Genomic DNA, 21,263 nt, shown 5'->3' on the forward strand with positions numbered 1-21,263 from the left:
TGGGGGTCGGACTGCACCTCAGGTTCTTCCAATCCCAGCGGCGCTAGGAGGCCGCTCAGCAGGAGGCGAGAGCCCAGCGGACGTGAAGTAGAGCATTACCCCCCCCCCCGTGGGGTGGCCTCCAGAGGGCTGCAGTGTGAGCGGATGCCAGGGGGTCCGGCCAGCCTCTTCCAGGCAGCTCTCCTCTGTCAGTGGCAGGAGACGGCCTCTCCCTTTCCCGCCAGCCCCGCCCCCCGCAGGTCCGAGCTCCCGGTGCCCGTGCCCCTGGCCCCTGCCGTAAATAACACTCCTGGAATTTCCCTGTTTTGCGGAAGCCGTCTGTTTCCCAGGATCCTGGCAGATGTGACAGTCTCATGAATAACGGGGTTACTGAGTCACCTGACCGGCAGACAGCGCAGGGCTGGGGGCGGGGGGCTGGCGCAGCTGCGGGCGGGAGCGGGGAAACCAACAGGCCGGGTCGCCTCAGGTGTGCAGGGCTCCGCTTCCCTGCCGAACGCTACCTTCCTGCCCTCCCGCCTGGCACCGGGGCGCAGGAGAGGGCAGGATGGAGGGACGGAGGACAGACGGACGGATGGACAGACGGGGGGACGCGGATGGGCAGACAGGTGGACGGATGCTAGGGAGGTGTCCGCGCCAGCCCGCCCGGGCCCGCCCTTCCCACCCGGGGCCCCGATCCGTCCGCGAGGAGGCGCGGAGTCCGCTCCCCGGAAGCCCCGCCCCGGCCCGGCCCGGCCCGGCGGAGCGCACCCGAGCGGCCGGGGTCCGCAGCCAGCGCGGGGCTTCCGTCGCGCTTTCTCCAGCCGGGAACGACGCGCTCCACCCGGGTCCAGAGGGCCCGGCGCCCCGGAGGGGCCCTTCCCGGGCCGCGGGGCCAGGCTGGAGCCGGGGAGCCGGGGGTCCGGCGGCGCACCCCGTCCCGTCACTGGGCAGAGTGCGCGTCTGCGTCGGCTGAAGGAAGCGGAGGTTCACGCCGGCTCGGGGTCCGTCGGGGACGCACCGGCCGCCGGGAGGCGGTGAGCCCGGCCGGCCGCCCGCAGCCCGACCCGGCCCGCAGCCCCGGCCGAGGCCTCGCGGGGCCCTCGAGCCGCAGCCCGACACCGCCGTTGGCGTCCCGCCCCGCGGCCTCCCCTTCATCCTCTCCGCCCGCAGACGCGGCCCCGCCGGCCGCCCGCCGAGGAACGCAGCAGATCGCCGCACCCCCCGCAGGGAAACCTCGCGGGGAGGACGAACCCCGCTGACCCCGCGGCCCCGCCTGCCCTGCCCGCACGCTGAACCCGGGCGGCCGCGGGCCCAGGCCGCTCCCTCCTCCCCCGCTGGCCGTTGGCTCCTTGGCGCCCCTCCCCAGCCTCTGAGAGCGGCCTCCTTGCAGTTCAGGTCTCAGCTTCAATGTCTCTTTCTCCTGGCCAAAGCAGCCATCTTTGTCACATTACCCGGCTTTCTCAGGTGGAGTACACTTGTCTGTGTGTTCCTGTTTATCCTCTCCTCCCCTGAGCAGAGTGCAAACTCTGAGAGGACTGGAGGCTCATCTGACTTGTTCCGGGTTGTGTCACCAGGCCTGGCACACGGCAGACACCCGCTCCCTGCTCACGAGCTAGCTTGCCTGCTTGCCCCTGGGGATGTGGAGTGGGCTGCTCTCAGATGTCCCTGGCTCAGCGGCCTGGGAGAAAGCGGTGAACCGAGTTCTCGAGTTCTCCCGAGGTGGCCTGCAGCAACTTTGCATTAGGGTACCATTAGTCACCTGAACAGGTACAGAGCTGAGCGCTTGCTTTATCAGCACTGGGCAGTGGGTAACGAAAGACTGGAGGGGGAAGAGTGAGGGTTCAGGGCTGTGGGACTTCGGCTAGAAGCAGGCTGTCTGCAGCAGGGAAGATAAACCTGAAGGGGTAGGTTGGGGCCACACTGTGAAAGGTCTTGTCCTGTGTACTGAAGTCGGAAGCCCGGTCCATCCAACATGTGTCTGCACCTGCAGATGCAGCTCTAAGGCAGGACATTGTGGTTTCAGGAGGCCCTGCACTGGGCCCCAACTCCATGTGACTGCCGTGCTATGGGAAAAAAAAGAGATCTTTTTGGGAGGCTGAGGCAAGAGGATCACAAGTTGAAGCTCAGTCTGGGCAAGTTGGTGATTTAGCAAAACCTTGTCTCAAAACAAAATGAAAAGGGGCTGGGGATTTAGCTCAGTGGCATAAGCGCCTGCCTTGCAAGCAGGCAGTTGTGAGTTCGATCCCTGGTACCGATAAAAAGGAAAAACACAAAAAAAGAAAAAAAAAATGAAAAAAAGGAAGGCCCTGGGTTCTGAGAGAGCACAGCAGGATGGGCGTGCGCAGAGAATCACTGTGAAGAGCTGGAAGGGGCCACAAGCTAATCACTAAGCTGAGACAGCCTTCTAGGCACCCTCTGCCTGCATGGGGCCAAGGACTGACAGCCTCTGGGGAGAAAAGCCACTTGGTCTGCGGGTTCTGTCATGGTGGCCTAGGAGACTCATGCAGATGTTCAATGTTTCCTATTTTATTTTAATGCAGTAATATATTCACAGTAAAAACCAGCTGGGTGTGTGATACACACTCGTGACATCAGAACGAGACTGAAGCAGGACTGCTGGGAGTTTTGCTATGTAGACAGCTCAAGGCCAGCCTGGACTACATAGCGAGATTCTGTCTCAGAAACACCCATAGAGTGCAATAGTGGCCAAATGATAAAGGTCAGCATCCCCATGATGCCCACGTGGACAGCTCGGGCCTTGCCGTGCTGTGACCGTGGCAGTAATCACCTGTCAGGATATAACAGCATGTAAACCTCGGTGGAGGGATACTCTACCATGTAACTGAGTGGTGCTTCTCAAGGCTTTGGAGATGAGATCTGAGAACTTCCGGGCTGAGAGGAAGCGGAGAGGCTGCAACTGAAGGTGGGAGAGAGCCAGGCAGCTAGGAGACCGACCGAGGCTGACGTAGGAAGCGTGGACATCAGTTAACAGCCATGTTTGGATGTTGGTCATTAGTTCTGACAGATGTGCTATGTTGATGTAAGATGTATACAGAGCGCCCCAAATTTACCAGGCCCTGCTGAAGGTTTTGCAACTTTATAAGGGTGCAAAAGAGATACCCATTCTGTAGAAACCATATTTCAAGTTTTGAATTTTGATCTTTTCTTGGACTTTTTTTGGGGAGGTAGACAGGGTCTCACTATGCAGTCCAGGCTGGCCTTGAACTCACTATGTAGCCTAGGTTGCCTCAAACTTTCATCAATCCTCCTGCCTCAGTCTCCTGAGTGCTTGGATTACAGGTGTGTGCCACCATGCCCTGGCTAGACTTCTGGTACTTGGCCCAGGACTCTGTTGTGAGGCTGGGCAGCAGAGAGCCACAGCTTCCAATCAACCAGGCTAAGCTGGCACTCCCCACTGTGGGGGCTGTGGAGAAGTGTTTTGGCAGTCAGGGGTATGTAATATTTTATCCATGTAACAGTAGCTTCCTGGGAAACAACCCATAGCAAAAGCCAAAGAGCTTTTGTATATAGGAATTCTTCCTATTATCCACACAATTACAGTATAAGTCTAAAACTATTCTAAAAATAAAAGTTTTTTTCCTTTTTTTTTTTTTTGTGACAAGGTCAAGAGGATCACAAGTTCAAGGCTAGCCTGGGGAACATAGTAAGATCCACATAAAAAGACAAGTAATAAAAAGTAATAGTGAAAAGTCTCACCCTAATTTATTTTTTATTTCTTTCCTAGGCTAGTATATATTGACCTATACCCTCCACCTTTTGTTTATTTTTCAAATTTTGGGATAAGGTTTTACTAAATGGCCTGGGCTAACCTTAAGCTTTTGATCTTTCTGCCTCAGCCTCCCAAGTACCTAGGATTATAAGTGTAGGCCACGACACACAGTTTCACTCTGATTTCTGTCCCTTATCCATCTAGTCCCCATTCCCACCTACACTCATTATCTGTTTCTTTTTGCTGTATTGGGGATTGGACTTGAGCACTGTGCTATATTCCAGGCCTTTTTAATTTTTAAAAATTAATTTTATTGTATTTTAGATACACAAAATGATAACATTCATCATGTGGAATTTGTACCTGTACATGATATAACTTGATTCTTTTTTCCCATTTCCCTCTCCACCCCCTTATCACCTCCTGATTTACAAAAGCTTCATATCCGTTTTTTCCTTCTATTTTTTTCTTTTTTTCCTTTTTTCCCATCCCCCTCCCTAGTTACTCGTCCAATTTGAACCCTTTTCACTTTTGTGTGTGTGTGTGTGTGTGTGTGTGTGTGTGTGTCTTTTTGAGACAGGGGTTCACTATGCAGTTCAAGCTGGCCTTGAACTTACTTTGTAGCCCAGGCTGACTTCAAACTCTTGGTGACCCTCCTGCCTGAGTCTCCCCAATGCTGGAATTACAGGCATGCACCACCACGCCCAGAGCCCTTTTTAATTGTTTGAAGCAACGTCTCATTAAATTGGCCAGGTTTAAACTTGTAATCCTCCTGCCTCAGCTTCCTGGAGTGCTTGGGTTACAGGCACGAGGCACCAGGCCTGGTTATTTGTTACTTCACTAGGTTTCTGTGGACCCTTCTAGTGTGAGCATGTACTGTACTCATTTTTTTTTTTTTGCCCTGGGGCTTTTATATTTGCTTTAAAGAGCAATCATTTTTAATACAATGTTTGAAACACACAAAGTAGATTAGAAAGTGCCTGCAACCCTATGTATCTGTCATCCAGATTCAACAATGGAGAACGTACCACTTAGAACCCAAGTCTTCTGACTGCCTTGCTTCTTTCCTCTGCTGAATGGTTGCAAGCAAATCCCAGACTCCTCACACAGGCCAGGCTGTATCTCTGGAAACACAGACATCTTCCACAGCCTTATTGCCTGCGTGCTACCATTCATAGCAATTTCCATAGGGACTCTGGTGGGTGATTTGGAGATGCTGAGGGCTTTAGCAGGTGCTTATGTGTGCCTGTACGTGTGCGTGAAGACTGAGGGCAGGCATGTGGGTGTAGAGGTTGCCATGTAGAGTGGGTGAGAGCAGAGGCCCAAGTGAACATCCTTGAATGAACTGCAAGGGGACAGGCCCTGATGCCTGGTGTAGCTGGCAGGACAGAGAGGAGTCTGAGGACCAGCTGGGCAGAAGCCTGTGGCCATTCTGGCCCCAAGCAGACACCTGCCTGGAGGATATAGGAGCCTGAATATGTGTGAGGCCAGGCAGCTGTCACTGTGGGCCCACAGGACCTATAGGCAAGAGTGAGGCCTTGTGGCCAAGACTTTCCTTCTCAGGAGAGTGGGCTTACCTGGACCATCTCCACAGGGTGTCACCTCCTCCAGGTACTCCCTCCATGCAGTCTGGCAAGGTCTGTCCTTTGTCAGCTGGGTGCCAGCACCTGCGGCTTTGGAACTGCTCAGGGTGTCAGAGCTGGAAAGCTCTCCAAGATCAGAGAATCCAGCCCCACCTATGTAACAGATGGGAAAATTGAGGCCCAAGAGGCAGTGCAGGTTGTCTAAGGCCCCACAGAAAGCCAGAAGCAGGGATGGAATTGGAGCCCAGGGCTCTGATGCCCGTTTAGGATCACACTTTATCCAGATCGCTCCAAACCCTGCTCTCAGAGATGTATCTCAAGTCATCTGCGCATCCCAGTGTGGAGTTGAAACAGAAAACAACCCAGGCACTCCTGCAGGCTGAGCTTGCATCCTAATGGCGACATAGCTGCAGACACAATTTGTGGCTACCCAGTGCTGGAGGTACCTGAGCAACCTGAGACACAGGCATGTCACCTCCACAATCTCCATTCCAGAGACCAGTGCCCAGGTCACAGTTGCACCTAGCCGGGTGCGGCGGAGGTGGTGCTGAACCGAGTCTGTCCAACTGGAAAGTCCACACTGCCAGCCACTAAGCCCACGGCCTGGGATGCACAGGTGGGGCTCCTCAGGTTGGGGGCCTGGCGGGGACTCCTTGGCCTCCCACCCTCCCTCTGCTACTAGCAGCAGCCTCCAGCTTCGCAGAGGACCAGACCAGCCCCGCCGGCTTCTGGCCAGCACCTGCTGGCCTCCTCTCCTCTACTAGGTGCTGGGCGCCCCACGGTGCTGTGCCGCTGGCACCCGAGCCTCGGCATCCCGATGCAGTGGCGGGGAACCTACCGCCCCCTCGGGGTCTCCTGTCGGGACTGGGGCGCCCGGCGCCTGTGGCAAGCGCACGCAGGGTGCCTGTCCACCCGGCGGCCCTTGCTACGGGGCTGCGCCGGGCCATGGCCGGGCCTCTGTCACTCGCGCGCGCAGACCGGGGGACGGAAGGACCCGCGGGACGGAGCGGCGAGGACAGACCCGGACCCGGCAGGCGGGCTCTCCGGGTCCTGGGGCGACCCGGCCGGCCCTCGGAGGATGGTGGCACAGGTGGGCACTGCCTCAGGCGGAGGAGCTCCAAGTTAGGCCGCGGGCGCGGGGACCCAGGCAGACCGCACCCTGGGTCCCTCGTTCCCTAATCCCAGACCCCGGAGCTCCGGGTCCGCGTCCCTGCGCCGCTCGGCTCCCCCTGCAGCCTCGCGGGGGTGGGGCCGGCTGGGAGTCCGCAGCGCGCGCCTCCCCGCCGCCGGGAGCGCGGACGCGCACGGGCGCGCTCGCACCTGGCCGCCCCGCCCCACCCTGCCCGCCCCCACCGCGGTGGGACCAATAAGAGGCGGCGCCGGCCCCGCGGGGGCGACGCGAGGGGCGGAGCCTGCGCGGCCGACGGGCGAGCCGGGCGGCCGGCGGGAGGCGGCCGGCTTCGGCGGAGGAGGCGGCGGTGTCTGGTCCCGGCACGGCGACGCAGCACGCGGGCGGCGCCACAGGGCGGGCGAGGGCTCCGCAGCCTGCCGCAGCCGCCGCCTGGCTGCGGCCGTGCCTGAGGGCGCGGCGGCGGGCGCGCGGCCTGTGAAGGCGGCAGAGCAGCGGCGCCAGCGTCCTGTCAGGCGGCCGGGGCGCCGCGGACCGCGCAGCGATGATGCCGGTGGGTGCGGGCGGCCTGGCGCTGCCTCCGCGGCCGCGCCCTCGCCCCGTGTGAGGCCGGCGGGCGGGCGGCAGGTGGGGCGGCGCCGGCTGACAGCGCGGGCCGGGGGTCGGGGTTCCGCTCGCTCGGGGTTCCGGGGCGGGGGTCCGGGTTCCGGCGGCAGCGGAGACGGCTCTGCAGGCGGCGGTCACCCGGCGCGTTGCGACCCCGCCTAGACCTCGCGGGCCCGTGGAGCCTGCGGTGCGGCCCGGGGTGGCGCTCCCACGCAGCAGCGGCCGCGGCCGGCAGGAGCAGAGCGTGCTGGACGCCGCTCCGGGACGCATCGGACCCCCGCGGGGTCGCCGACCGGGCGTCCCGAGGGTCGAGCTGGCCCCGGAGCCCTGCTGATGCCATTGTGCTGCCCAGAAGATGCTTTCTGCTGGAGACCCCGGCGTTGGCGTTTCATCCTTTTACCTGGCCTTTTTCTTTCCCTCTAAACTACATTAGGTTGTTGAAGTCTCATTTTTCAAATTTGCTTTTTGGCAGTAAAATGCCAATTCTTATGAAAAAATGGGCTGGTTGTACATATTTGGATGTATACGTTTTGTAAATGTCTATAATTAGGTAAAATTCTCAGACATTTATAGGTAAAGTGACTGCATAATCATTTTGATTTTTAGCCTACAGCTACTACATTGAAAAATCATTTCTGAGGGAAGTACAGTTTCTCTGCATTTTCTGTTTGAATCCTGCTATTCTGTTGTGCTGCACCCAAGGACATTTAGAGTCTGTATCTTTCACCCTGATCGTTCGAGCCGTTTCCTGTCTCTTGGTAATCTCTTCTCCCCTTTTCAACCGATTCTAGTGTCTGGTGTTTGTGGAGTCTTAAGATTTGACCTAGTTGATCCTTAGCTCATTCTTTAGCATTAAGCGTGTTGGAATCTAAACGTGGTTTTAATGGAGTGGTCGTCTTGTCATAGCGAATTTGGGGTTAAATACTGGTTCCACTGTGTAATTTTTAGCTTTGTGACCTTGAACAAGTCAAGGACTCTGACACTGGGATTACCTCTAAAGTATAGATAAAAACATACAGAATTAGAGACGAAGATCAAATGGCGTGATGTATCCAAAGGTGTTTGTCCAACAGTGCCGTGCAAATATTTCTTACTGCTGATACGGCTTTGCATTTTCCATTTCTAATTTCAACTTTACTAGGTGGAGCTTTGGGAGCGTTCTCTCCCTAATTTTGCTGGTTAGATTTTGAAAAGGTATTGTGGTGGTTTGGAATTTTGAAAACAGTTTTATTTAAATTTTGTAATAATCAATGTAATATTGAAGGATATGTATCAAAATGTTGGCTGATTTCATCTTTGTACAGTGCTTAATTATAAACATCTTGCTGGGAAGTGGCATATGTTTCCATATAGAAATTTCAGGAATTTCACTTCTGTTCCCTGGAATTAGAGTTTCCAGTCTACCTTTAACAGGTTAAGAAGTTTACTAAGTTTGATTAGCTCATAATTGGAAGATGTCATCAATTTAATAAAAATAATAAAGTTTTGTTTTTTTTGAGACAGGGTCTTGCTATGTAGCCCAAGCTGGCCTCGAAGCGATTTTCCTACCTTAGCAACCTGAGTGCTGGGATCACAGGCATGCATCACTGTATAATAAAGTATTTTTTAAAAGGGTCTATTAACTGTTTAAAACACTGCTTTAATTTTAAAATGCCTTTTAGATACAGATGGTAGTTATCTTACTCCCTCTTTAATGGTTTTTATTTTGTATTTCCTTCTTGATCCCCAAAATACTACTTGTAGAATTGAGTCCTTCCTCTATTAACACAGTTGGAGGTGGTTGTAAACTAATAGGAGTTTTAAGAACAGTCCATTCTTTTTTTTTGGCTTTTTTGAGAGGGTCTCGCTGTGCAGTTCAGGCTGGCCTTGAGCTCACTTTATAGCCTAGGCTGGTCTTGAATTTGCAACGATCTTCCTGCCTCAGCCTCCCAAGTGCTGGGATTACAGGTGTGAGCCATCACGCCCAGCTGAACATTCCATTCTTATTTGATAACATTTTAAAATATGTATCCAAAGTATAAATAAGATTTTTCTTGCTTTATTTTATATCTGATGTTTGTCATCATAATAAATCATCAAAGGAGCCAATGCTCCTTTGATTTATTATGATCATATTTTGTCATTTGTATAAAGCAGCACAGTTAAATCAAAATGTAATGCAAATTTCAAATGCAGTTTAAAATTTTCTAATAACTCCATTAAAATTTTAAAAATTAAAATATTTGTATATCTTAAGTTAGCTTAGTATATCCATAGTATTAATTTAATGTGCCGTCAAAGTGAAAAAATTGCTCATGTGATGTTTCATCTTTTTTTTTTTTTTTTAAACCAACTCTTTGAATCTGGTGTGAATCTAGTGAAGTTTGTTTTTTTTTGTTTTTGGTACGGGGGAATTGAACTCACAACTTTGTGCTTGCTAGGCAGGCACTTACGCCGCTGAGCTAAATCCCTGGCCCTCTAGTGAAGTTTTATCTTTACATCACACATCATACTGCACATTTCAGGTGCTCAATAGCTCCCTATGAAGAGTGGCTACCATATTGGACAACACAGTTTTAGCATATATTTTATTTATTTGAAAATTGGCAGTTGGTGTCTGTGGTAACTTTGAATTGGTCAGTGGTTTAGTGTGGTACCCATTCTCAGCTTTGGGAATAATAAATGAGAGTATCTGGCCAAGCTCTCATCCAACACAATGAAGGCTTTGTAAAAGTCTTGTTTGCTTGTCATACAAAGTTTCACAACTTCCTACTTTTAAATTATAGATTACCTTTTGTTTTGATTTGTTTTTTTGGGACAGGGTATCATCCTGAGCTCAGGCTGGGTTGCACTCAACTGTGCAGCCCAGGTTGGCCTTGAACTTGCAGTGTCTCAGCCTCCTGAGTGCTGGGATTACAGGCCTGGAGTGGATGACTTTTTTTTTTTGTCCCTGGGATCAAACTCATGACCTCGTGCTTGCTATGCAGGCACTTACGCTACTGAGCTAAATCCCAGGCTGGATAACCTTTTAAAAATGTTTACCCAAGGGGAAAAGGAACATTTAAAGAACTCTGTCCAGTCACTTCCTGACCTAGACCTGAGGGCATTAGGCCATGTGCAGCCAACTTTCATAAAAATGAGAATTTTAGTAAAAATAGAAACCCTGACTCAGAATATAGAAAGGTAAAAACTGCCTAGATGCAGCATCATGCTTTTCAAAGGAGAGTTAGAAGTTAGTGACACTGAAGAGGTGAGAGATGCCAGGGGCTTGGGGCTGCTGATCCCTTTCTGCTTTTCATAACCAGGCCACCTGAAGCCGGCAGTGTGGCTCTGAAGTGTGCTTTGCTGGCCAGAAAGGTGCTCTGGGGATTATGGTGGCAGTGAACCCCTTCACTCCTCTAGGCACTGCTGTGCCTGTGGCTGGTGCCTTGCATCTGGCTAGGAGCCCTGCATCATCTTCACTGCAGGGTGTGGATTATGTTAACAAACATTCACTTCAAGTATTTAAGGGGATGGGTTTTCTTCCCAACTGTGTGAAAAACTTTTTGGGTTACACAATACACGTCTTTCTCTTTTTAAAACCGTCAGCTGTTGTATAGATGACAAAACACTGCATGGGAAATGGAGAGACTTTGGTTCCAGCCCTGTCTTGGTAGTAACAGGGCGACCTTGAGACAGAATCTCTTTTGGCCTCAGTCTCTCATTTATAAGGTGAGTTTGGTCTGGTGGTTTCTGAGTGTTTGTGTTGGTCTGGTAGTTGATTACAGCAGTGCTTTTGTGGAGTCTCCAGCATTCATGTTGGCCACATCAAAGGTTTGAGCTACCTACCTCATCTTGGCAGGCTTTTGGCAAATTTAGTGTCCAAGATCTTTGTATGATAAGGCAGGTGGTAAGATCTCAGTCAGTGTTTGCTGTTACTGTTAATTAATGATTCAGTCTTTGATAAGCTTGATTCTAGAATGCAATTAACAAGCAGAATACCAAAATCTGGACAAGATTTTTTAAAGAAAATTCTAGTTTCTTTAAGAATTACAATACTATTTAAGATAATCTACTTGCAGCCTCAGGCTACCCAAAAATTTCTAAAGTGAAGAGCAAAGCCCCAATGATACAAAGATGTGTGTCTAAAAGCTCTTACCACAGTTTTACTGATGTAGCTTAGTGGTAGGGCAGTAGCCTAGCATGTGCAGGCCTCTAGCACTGCATTTGAATGGTCCAGATGGGCAGCTCTTGGTAAGATTACATGACTCTTAACTTTCTACAATTCAGTTCAGGAACAGGGAGAACTCAGCAAAGGGCATCTGTCTTTATGTGCTGAGGCACTGTGTAGTGGGCTCAGTGTGATGTTTCTGTTTGTATGGTGAACTGAGGCTTGAGATAAAACATTTTCTTTTTTTTTGTTTTTGTCTTTTTTATTGGTACCAGGGATCGAACTCACAACCACACACTTGCAAGGCAGACGGTTATGCCGCTGAGCTAAGTCCCCAGCCCAGCTTGAGATAAAACAAAGCCCCAAAATCTTGGCCAGTAATTTGGAGTGGTGATCACAGTTGTAATCCCAGCACCTGGGAGACTGAGGCATGAGGATTTTAAGTTTAAGGTCTAGGCCAGTGATGGTGAATTTTTTAGAGTGCCAAACTGAAACCCACATCTTTAATACAAAGTGCCAAGGCTATAATTAAACCTGAATACTGAGGTTTTAGTTTATAAAAAAACTTATCTGATACTTGGTTGCTGGGGTGACTTGGCTTGAGTGCTGAGTACTGACAGATAGGGCTCTGCATGCCTGCCATGCCATAGGTTTGCCACCATTGGCTTAGGCTGTGCAGTGAGTTTGAAACCAAGCTAACTGCATAGTGAGACCCTGTCTCAAAGAAGAACAAACAAACAAACTTGGCCAGGATCCCCCAGGTAATAAGCAGTGAAACAGGTTTGGAAAGTCTGATGCCTTTGCTCCTAGCCTTTGTGCTTATGGGAAAATTTGTAACCAAATATGTTGCTAGAGATGGTGGTAAATTGCGTTGGATTAAATGTTTTCCCTTTGTGCTTTTGCTTCATTTGTGTCAAATGAAGCTTAGTATTTAAAAGAATCCCAAGATAGTTGTATTCTCCACTTTGTATCCACATTTAACTGTATCTTCTTTCCCTTCTCCCAGTTCTACTTTGAATGGTCTGTGGAAGTCTATAAGCCAAACGTCATTTAAGACTCTTACATTGCTAGGAACTTAAAATACCACCAAGTTGTTGTGTTGCGTTACATAACTGTTGTCAACATGCATCTTTGCGTGTGTTTGCCCAGATGGAGAATAATTTCTCAGCAAAAGTGTGATCGGATTTGGGTGCGGGGAGGTGGGGGGGCTGTTGCTATGGTTATTTCATAAGCTGTAATTCTGGGGGGAACCTGAGGGCTGGTGGTAATCTATTGTGACACTTTCTTGGCTTGGTGGCTTTGCTTTATTTCACTGCAAAGAGAGCTTTATGATTGTTGTTCTTACTAATTGGTAAGCAAAAGCTGCTGTTACTGGATTTTGCAAAAGAAGAATCTTTGCATGGTTACATCATGCAGCGCACTAGAAGAGCTAGAGAAATGAGGCAGTTTTCACTAAATTAACAAGTGACATTTTAAATGGCCCTACAGTTTTGTGCAGGGTCTTATTAGTGGATTGTTGGTGTGATTAGAGAAAATGGTAACTGAAGTTTTGGTAGAATCATGATTTATCCCGTATGTCATGATTGTGGTCATAACTCAAGCAAATGGAAAGGCCCTGTGATCAGAGGATGCCTTGTAGGTGGGGGAAACAAAAGAGAGGCCTGGGTGGCTGGAAGAAATGAACTTAGAAAGCAAGTGGGGGAGGTCAGGTGGAGCCAAAGGACCCTATTTTGTAAAGCCTTAAAGACTATTGTAAAGACAAAAAGGGCCAGATGGCTCCTGCCTGTAATTCCAGCATTCCGGGAGGCTGAGGCAGGAGGATGGCAAGTTCAAGCCCAGTTGGGCAGCAAAGCAATTTACCCTATTTCAAAACAAGCAAACAAACAAACAAAAAAGCAAGCAAGCAAACAAAGGACTGTAGCTCAGTGTGAGGGCCCTGGGTTCAAGTCCCAGAATTACTAAGGGAGAGAGAGAGGAGGGAGCTTCTGCTACAACAAGTGAAATGCACTGCTCTAAGTATTGCATCTTACATTGTTCTAGTACCAGGCAGAGCTTAGGTAACTTCACTGCAGCAGGTAGGAGTGTGAACCTTAGCATTACCAGCTATTGGTTCTCTAACATTGGGTAAAGTCACTTGACCCTTCAGTTCCTTGTCTGTAAGTTGAGGGCAGTAATAGTAACCTACTGGGGGTTGTGGGGATCACCTGGATTGTTCTAGTGAGTGGGGCTTAGTGTGGACTGAGTGCTCGCAGGCATTCCCTTTAATAAGCATTGTTTTCTCTGGAAATCTTTCAGCCTCCCTGCCTCGATCAGATCTACCAATATTGGTACTCAGCCTGCTATATCTGTATTTGGAGGTAGGAGGGAATGCAGTTTACATGCTATAGAATTCACCTTTTAATGCGTACAGTTCAGTGGCTATTAGTTTGTATACAAGATTGAGAGTATTTTATCTTTCTTTGCAGTGCAGATTGAGTATCTTTCATCTAAAATCCTTGCAACCAGAAGTTTTCAGATTTCAGGTTTTAGGCTTTTTCCAGATTTTGGAATATATACATACACATGAAGGAGAGGGGATGCAGATAGATGTAGAGATAGATTGACCCATCGATCAACTGATCAGTCTTACACAATTCATTGGTATTTCATCTGCATTTTATAGCCTGAAGGTAATTTTATGTAATGCTGTTATCTTTTTCTATACTGAGAATAGAACCCAGGGTTGGTCTAACACGGAGCAACATTCCGAGCCCTTATTTTATCTTGAGACAGAGTCTCATAAGTTACCCAAGCTGGGCTTGAACCTGCAGTCCTCCTGCATCAGCCTCCTTAGTGCTGGGATTCCAGGCCTGCAGCATCATGCCTGGCGAGTGTACTTGCATTTTGACTGTGACCATCATATATGAGGGGTATAAAATGTTCACTTGTGTTGTCATGTTAGCACTCAGAACATTTTGGATTTCAGATTTGTCTTAAATGTTTGCATGCGTGACTGATTTCTATTTCTTGTCCTGTCCTGTAAGTTTCAGAAGAACAGGAGCTGTTTAAAAAATACTTGTCATTATGCTACCACCTGGTAGTATAACTGGAACATATTTGGTGCGATAAGCATTGCATTGTTGAAAGAATAAATGACCTGCAGAGTTGTGCAGGGTCCCACTGCAAAGGGGTCTGTGTGCGTGCTCGTGCATGTGTGTGTCTGTGTGCCACTGCAGGGTTTGGTGTGATTCTGGGTGACCAGAAACCATCAGTGTCTTTGGAAAGTGGAGTGATGTGGTCAGAGCTGTGTGATGGAAAGATGTTTCTGAAGCCAAGGGAAGATAGAGGGTGTACGGAGAAAAAGGCATTTAAACAACAGGAAGAGCCCAGTATTGAGGAAGGCTGAGGCAGGAAGATCATAAGATTGACTACTACGTGGGCAGTGTAGCAAGACCCCGAGTCAAAATTTTAGAAGGGGCTGAGGATATATGGTAGCTTAGTACCCCTGGTTCCTTCCCCAGTACCTCCAGACAAGACAAAATGAGAAAGTAAAGCAAAACAGAACAAGCCCAGGAAGACCAGCGAGGAGACCAGTAGTGCAGGCTTGACCTGAGGACCTGAAACAGAAGTTCAGTTCACAAGCTGATGGCGTGTGCATGCCGTGTGTGTGTGTGTGTGTGTGTGTGTGTGTGTGTGTGTGTCTGAAGGGGAGCGTGAGTGAGAGCGTGAGTGCGGCAGAGGGACAGGGAGGAGGAGGAAGTGAAGCAAAGTGCAGGGCTAGAGTCGGGACTGTGCATTGTTTTGGTGGTTGGGCCATAAGATAGTGATGGAGAACAAATAGGATTAAAGGCTTGTGAGGAGGGGAATGAGTTTACTGTGACCCAGGCTGAACCCAGAAAGGCATTGCATCTGCTTTTCTTTCAGTACTGAGGCTTGAGACCAGGGCCTCTTCACACAGAGCTTCATCCCAATCTCTTTTGAAAAATATTTTTTAAAAATACTTTGAGATAGGCCCAGGCAGACTCAAACTTTCTTTCATTTCTTTTCTTTCTTTCTTTTTTTTTTTTTTAAAGCAGGGTCTTCCTATATAGTTTAGGGTGGTCTTGAACTCACTATGTAGCCTAGGCTGGCATTGAGCTTCTAGTGATCCTACCTACTGCCTTGGCCTCCTAAGTGGTGGGATCATAGGCATGTGCCACCATGCCTGGCTACTCTTAAATGCTAAGGTAGAATAAATGTGTCAGGTAAAAATCTTTTGCTTTACATGAATTGGCTTTAATGTGTTTTTTGCATTCAAGGTTTTGGCCTGGGAATGTGCAGCGCACCACACGTGTCACCTTCTACTCACTTACCAGTGTGCCTGGCCAGCCTCCCCTGTGGGCACTGGCCGGGCTTCCCAGGCAGGGCTGCACTGTCCTGGCAGAGTTCCAGTGTGCATTTCTCCAGAGGTGTAATTTGTGTCTGCACAGATAGCTGGTGTTTGGCTTTTGCTGTGTTGCATATTTACTTTTCCATCTAATGGCACCCTTGAAAATAGTAGCAGCAACCAGTAGTTAAAATCAAAAGTGAACAAAAGTATAGACAGACATTTCTGTTGCAAAACTAGAAATATGAAGCAGGGTATAGCTAAGATGAAGAAAGTGAAGTAAATTTGTAACTTTAAAATTAATAGAAAATTGATGGAGCTCTAATGGTGTTCCTTTATCAAAGTTGTTTAGACTATTCTGTATGGTTTTTTTTTTTTTTTCTTTTTTTATCGGTACCGGGGATCAAACTCACGACTGCCTGCTTGCAAGGCAGGCGCTTATGCTGCTGAGCTAAATCCCCAGCCCCGTTTAGACTATTCTGGATCTCTTATATTTCTACAGAAATGTAAGAATCAAAATGTTAATCTTTATGAAAAATGATGTTGGCATTTTGATAAACATTAATAGGGAAAATAACAGTAGTAGGAACAAAGAGTGTCTTGTGATAGGAAGTACAGCTGTGAAACCACACAGCGTAAGGGTTATCAGCACAGCCTCTGGAGTAGGGTAGGTTTCTGGTTCCAGCCTTACTCTTTTTGAAAATGGGTTTGTGTGTTTCCTAAGGTTTTCTGGAGGTTTGCCCAGGGCTTAGTATGCCGCATGTCAAATGTGTAACAGGCACTCAGTAAATATTGGCCATTCTCATGTTTTCTCCAGCAAACATAAGGCTTCGTGGCAGAGAGGATTCCATTAGGAGAGGTCTTCACTGTGCCGGAGCACGAGTGTCCTTCGTATTGAGAATGCAAGGAGGTAATTACAAGGTCACATTGATGGGGTGAGGGAATGGTTTGCTTTTCTTAGATAAGAGTTTACTTTCTTGGTCCAGTCCTTACTGTTCAGACTCAGCTTGAGCCAGAATATCCTGCATTTCCCCAGTGTTCGGTCAGAACTGCCAGGACCTAGGTGGCACCTCACAGGTCAGCTTGTAGGAAATGTCCCTCTCTTGCCAAGCTTTGTTTGTCTTTGTAGTGCAGTGTCTGTGGACGCTCCATGAAAGCAGGGTTTTGTTTTCTTTCCCCGTTGCAATGCCTTAGTGCTGAGGACATTGCAGGCCTGGTAGGCGTTCAGTAAGTACTGTACTTATTGACCGAATGAGCTCAACAAGCATTTAGGGTACATTAATTAGATGCTCAGTCTGCCCTGTGCTTGATGAGCTCACAGTGTAAGATGTAAACAAACAGTGTCATTCAGGAGATTAGAGTTAGGGCACCATTGCAAGCTGGGTCTTGGCATCCTTGGGAGGTCAGGGAAGAGTCAGTGGAGGTGATACTGAGGAGGACATGGACCAAACTCTGAGGTCTTGGTTGGCACAGGCCGTTGAGAAAAGGCACCTGGAGCACAAGGTCAAGGAGGCAGAGGGAGGCCAGAACTCAAGGGCCATGGATGGTCTGAACTCATTTTTGAAGAAAATAGGAAATGGTGAAGCAGGGGGGAAGAAAGTGTTTGTAGTAACACACATGTGGCATAAAACTCACCACTTAAGCATACGGTTCAGTGGTGATGACTACATAATCGTTCAGCAGTCTTAGTGCCCTCCATCCGCAGAGGTTTTCCTCTTTTCAGACTGAAACTGCTGTGGAGGAACTTCAGGCTAAGTTGTAGGGGGCCCTAGTTAAAGTTGGCCCTTGTGTCTGGACCTGGAGAGAGTCGCTGAAGAGAATCGGCTGTGATCAGTCACAGTAATTATCAGGGAACCTGAGTTGTAGCACACACTCAGAATCTCAGCTACTGGGGAAGCAGAGGCAGGAGAATGGCAAATTTAAGCCCAGCCTGGGTAACCGGGCGTGGTGGCTCACACCTGTAATCCCAGCACTTGGGAGGCTGAGGCAGGAGGATTGTTTTGAGTTCAAGACCAGCCTGGGCTACAAAGTGAGCTCAAGGCCAGCCTGAACTGCATAGAGACCCTGTCTCAAAAAGACAAAAAAAAAAAAAAAAAAAAAAAAGCCTAGCCTGGGCAATTAGGTGAGACCCAGTATCGAAATTTAAAAAGGAGCTGGAGGTTCAGTGTGAGCCCCTCCCTACCATGCACACACAGAAGGACCTGCACATTGAAGCAGAATCCAGTGCTTTTTTGTAGCAGGAATCGAACTCATGACCTCACATTTGCCAGGCAGGCACTGTGCGGCTGAGCTGTTTCCCCAGCCCAGAATGCTGTGTTCATAGGAGGCTTTCTGAAGGCTTTCCAGAACCTGTTTTTCTGTGTCACACAGTTCTGATTTCCCTGACTTTCTGGCATTGGGTGCTACGTGTATGGATGCTAGAGGGATCTGGCTGTGGGCATAGAGAGAGCTGGAGAGCTTGGTCTCAGGGTGAAGTGACACGGAGATGTCAAGCATGTCCAGGGACTATGGTCTGAGGTCTTAGGGGAGGAGGGTAGCCTGACCTGTCTGCATGCCAGGCATCACAATTACACATCACAGCAGGGTGTAGTTAAAGTTCCTTGTGATGCCTGAGTCATCGGAAAGGAGTAAATAACATTGGGGTATAGGAAACTGCTGGCTGTACTTTGGATGAACTGTATTCAGTAGAAACATAACTGGAGCCACAAACGCAATTTTAAAATTTCTAGTGGCTGCATGGAAACATAAATAAAAAGATATAGGTGAAGTTAGTTTTAATAATACTGTATTCCATTTAACCCATTATAGCCAAACTCTTTCTTTCTTTCTTTTTTTTTTTTTTTTGGTCTTTTTGAGACAGGGTCTTGCTATGCAGTTCAGGCTGGCCTTGAGCTCACTTTGTAGCCCAGGCTGGTCTTGAACTTGCAACAGTTCCCTTGTCTCAGCTTACCGAGTGCTGGGATGTTAGGCATGAGCCACCATTCCCAGCACCATATAGTTAATATTAAAACACCTATTGGTGACACACTTTAAATTTTTTTTCTTGTATCAAGTCAGATTTCAGAACATAGTGTGCCCATGTGTCCATCTTAATTTGTGTTAACCACGTTTTAAGTTCTTATAGCCACTTGTGGTTAAGAGCTATTAGATGGCCTATGCAATTTCAGATTTTGGGTCAGATGAAATGTTGAATCTCCAGCTGTTCAGAGAATACTGTTAGTCCTGAGAATTAATTGCTCAAGGGATTATGTATGACTAGGGATTTTATTATACGGCAGTAGGTTTCAGTTACTAACATTTGGGGAAGGCTGGGATTTGAACCTCAAACTTTGTCTTTTCTTAGCAGTGTTATCTGACTTTATTTTTCTATGTCTTAGTTTCCTCATCGGTAAAATGAAGATTGTAGTGCTCTCTGCCTCCCTGAGTTTTGTGAAGATTAAGTGAGTTGGTTTAGAAAGAACCTATAAGACTAGTTCATGGTGAGCACTGTTGAGCCGTGCTGTTTTCCACAAAGTACTGTATTTGTCTCCGAAACATTAAATAGTTGTCATTCATTACACTTTCAAACTTTCTTGCTTTGGAGAGTACTTAATTTCAGATAGGCACATAGCAAACCAGTTTTCACAGGTGAAGGAAAAGTGTTAAATTGTCATTTTGTGTGGATGCTTTCTAATTGATGTCTTTTAGTAACTAATTTTCTTGTCTGCTGCAACATTTGTGTCTGCCTAATGACCATGGAAATAGTGTAATTAATGATTATAGGTTTTAGGAATAGAATTAAAAATAGGAAAAACTTCAAGGGGAGATTTTTAATCAACATTTAATCTCTAGTACTATTAAAGCAACTTTTTCTGAAATACTTTATTAGTTTTACTGTGTCTGGAGAGACATTCTAGTTGTAGTTTTTTTGCACAGTGGATTATTGAGTTTTACTTTTTATTCTTTGCTTTGTAAATTGGTAGAAAAGATTAGCAAAAGTGAAATTGGAGTGTATAAAAAAATCCCTGCTCAGTAACTGGAAGGTAGTGGATAAGCCATCTGTATTGCACACAGGAAGGAGCAGGCTGGATCCATAGCCATGGGAGATGTAGCTGCTCGATAGTTCAGTCTTTGTCACTACAGAAGACAGCCATTTGCTGCCCAGCCCTGCGTCCAGGGCTGTCTGCTAGAGCTGTCGCCCACCTTCCGGTTCCACTCCACAGTGCACTCCTTTCCGGCCAGCTGCTTCCTTCGGGCGGTCTTTCCTGGAGTCTGGAGCAAGCAGGCCTCCTTTGGCTGCCCGGGCCCTCCCCAGCTCCACAGTGTTGTCTGGGGCTTCTTCTGTCTCTGCTTCAGGTTCAGTGAGGGTGGCAATGGGACAGTTTTATTGACTGTGTGGCCTGAGTTGAGGTTGGGCACAGCAAAGTTTTCCTAAGTGAAAACATGAGTGATCTTGGGGCCAGGGATTTAACTCAGCAGCATAAGCGCCTGTCTGGGAAGCACGAGGTTGTAAGTTCGATCTCCGGTACCAAAAGAAAAAAAAAAAAAAGAATGAGTAATCTTGTAAATCATCTAATTTATGTTTTATGCAAGGTCACAGTTTGGTTACACCATGGGTTTTGGCTCTTTCCTATTTTGCAGCATCTTGCCATAAAACTCCAAATCAAACCTGCAAGCTGATTTTTAGTATTTTTATGTGATTATTTGGCTCTAGAGTTGAATACTCAAATATCTTTGTTAAAGCTGGGCGTAGTAGTACACACCTGTAATCCTTGCAGTAGGAGGCTGAGTCAGGAGGATCCTTGAGAGTTTGAGACCAGCCTGGGCTACAGAGTGAGCTCAAGGCCAGCCTGAACTGCATAGCGAGACCTTGTCTCAAAAAGAAAACCCCCTAAAATAAAAAACAAAACAAAAACCCTCATAAATGGTGAATACCTTACTGTCCAGTTGGCTTCCTGTCTTCTTAGAGAGTTATCACTATTTATGTATTTATGTGGGATAACTGGGGTGAGAGAATGGGATATTTATTTTTTGCTGTTTTTTTGAGGCAGGGTTTCACTATATGTTTCAGAGTGGCCTTGCACTCACTTTGTAGCCCAGACTGGCCTCAAACTTGCAGTGATCCTGCTGGTCCTCCTGCTTCAGCCTCCTCAGCGCTGGCATTATAGGTGTGTGCCATCATGCTCAACTGGAATTTTAAAAAATAATAGCAATAGTAATTGCTTGCACTTTTGGTGATAAAGTAAAAAGTAGTTATATTCCATAACTGAGTTTAATGGAAAAGCAAACTTGATGTGTTTTGTTTTGTTTTTTGTACTAGAGATTGACCCTAGGGCCTTCATGCTGAGCTATATCTCTGGACCTTTTTTTTTTTTTTGACACAGCTTCCCCAGTCTTTCCTGGAACTTGGAATCCTCCTGCCTCAGTTTCCCAGAGTCCTGGGTTTATCGACAGCATCATGCCTGGTGAACTTTTGTGTTTGGCCAGCTTTTTTAAGTATTGAAGTCTGTTAATGTGAAACTTTATTGGTTAAGGATACAGTGGAAGAATCTCTTTCTAGATGTTTCTGAGATACTGGCCAATATTCAAAAATCTACATCTGCCTGGCAAGCGTGAGGTTGTGAGTTTGATCTCCGGTACCAAAAAAAAAAAAAAAAAAAAAAATCTAGTACTAGAAATCACCTAACCAAAACTCTGCATACTACTGAGTTGGTGGGACAGGACATAAACTTGGGAATTCTAGTTTTTGGAGGTTGAAATAGATTTTTAGATCTTTGTAAAGC

The 21,263-nt window shown here is 47.9% G+C and overlaps 1 protein-coding gene across 4 annotated transcripts in view; it reads left to right on the forward strand.

The window, feature by feature from the left end:
* Positions 1-1,326: 1,326 nt before the first annotated feature.
* Ppp1r13b (protein phosphatase 1 regulatory subunit 13B) overlaps positions 1,327-21,263 on the forward strand; it is a 91,389-nt gene continuing 71,452 nt past the window's right edge. For 2 of the 4 annotated variants that reach the window (XM_063241336.1, XM_063241340.1), the window contains exon 1: positions 1,327-1,443. In XM_063241336.1, coding sequence (XP_063097406.1) covers positions 1,387-1,443 — 57 coding nt within the window. In that variant the 5' untranslated portion in view covers positions 1,327-1,386. Of the gene's footprint in view, positions 1,444-6,744; positions 6,975-16,318; positions 16,412-21,263 lie in introns of those variants that run through there. The other 2 variants (XM_063241339.1, XM_063241338.1) reach the window with 2 other exon arrangements.

This window comes from Cavia porcellus, unplaced genomic scaffold (genome assembly GCF_034190915.1).
Source record: "Cavia porcellus strain 051 isolate PalLab524CR breed Dunkin Hartley unplaced genomic scaffold, mCavPor4.1 scaffold_31, whole genome shotgun sequence".
Lineage (NCBI taxonomy): Eukaryota > Metazoa > Chordata > Mammalia > Rodentia > Caviidae > Cavia > Cavia porcellus.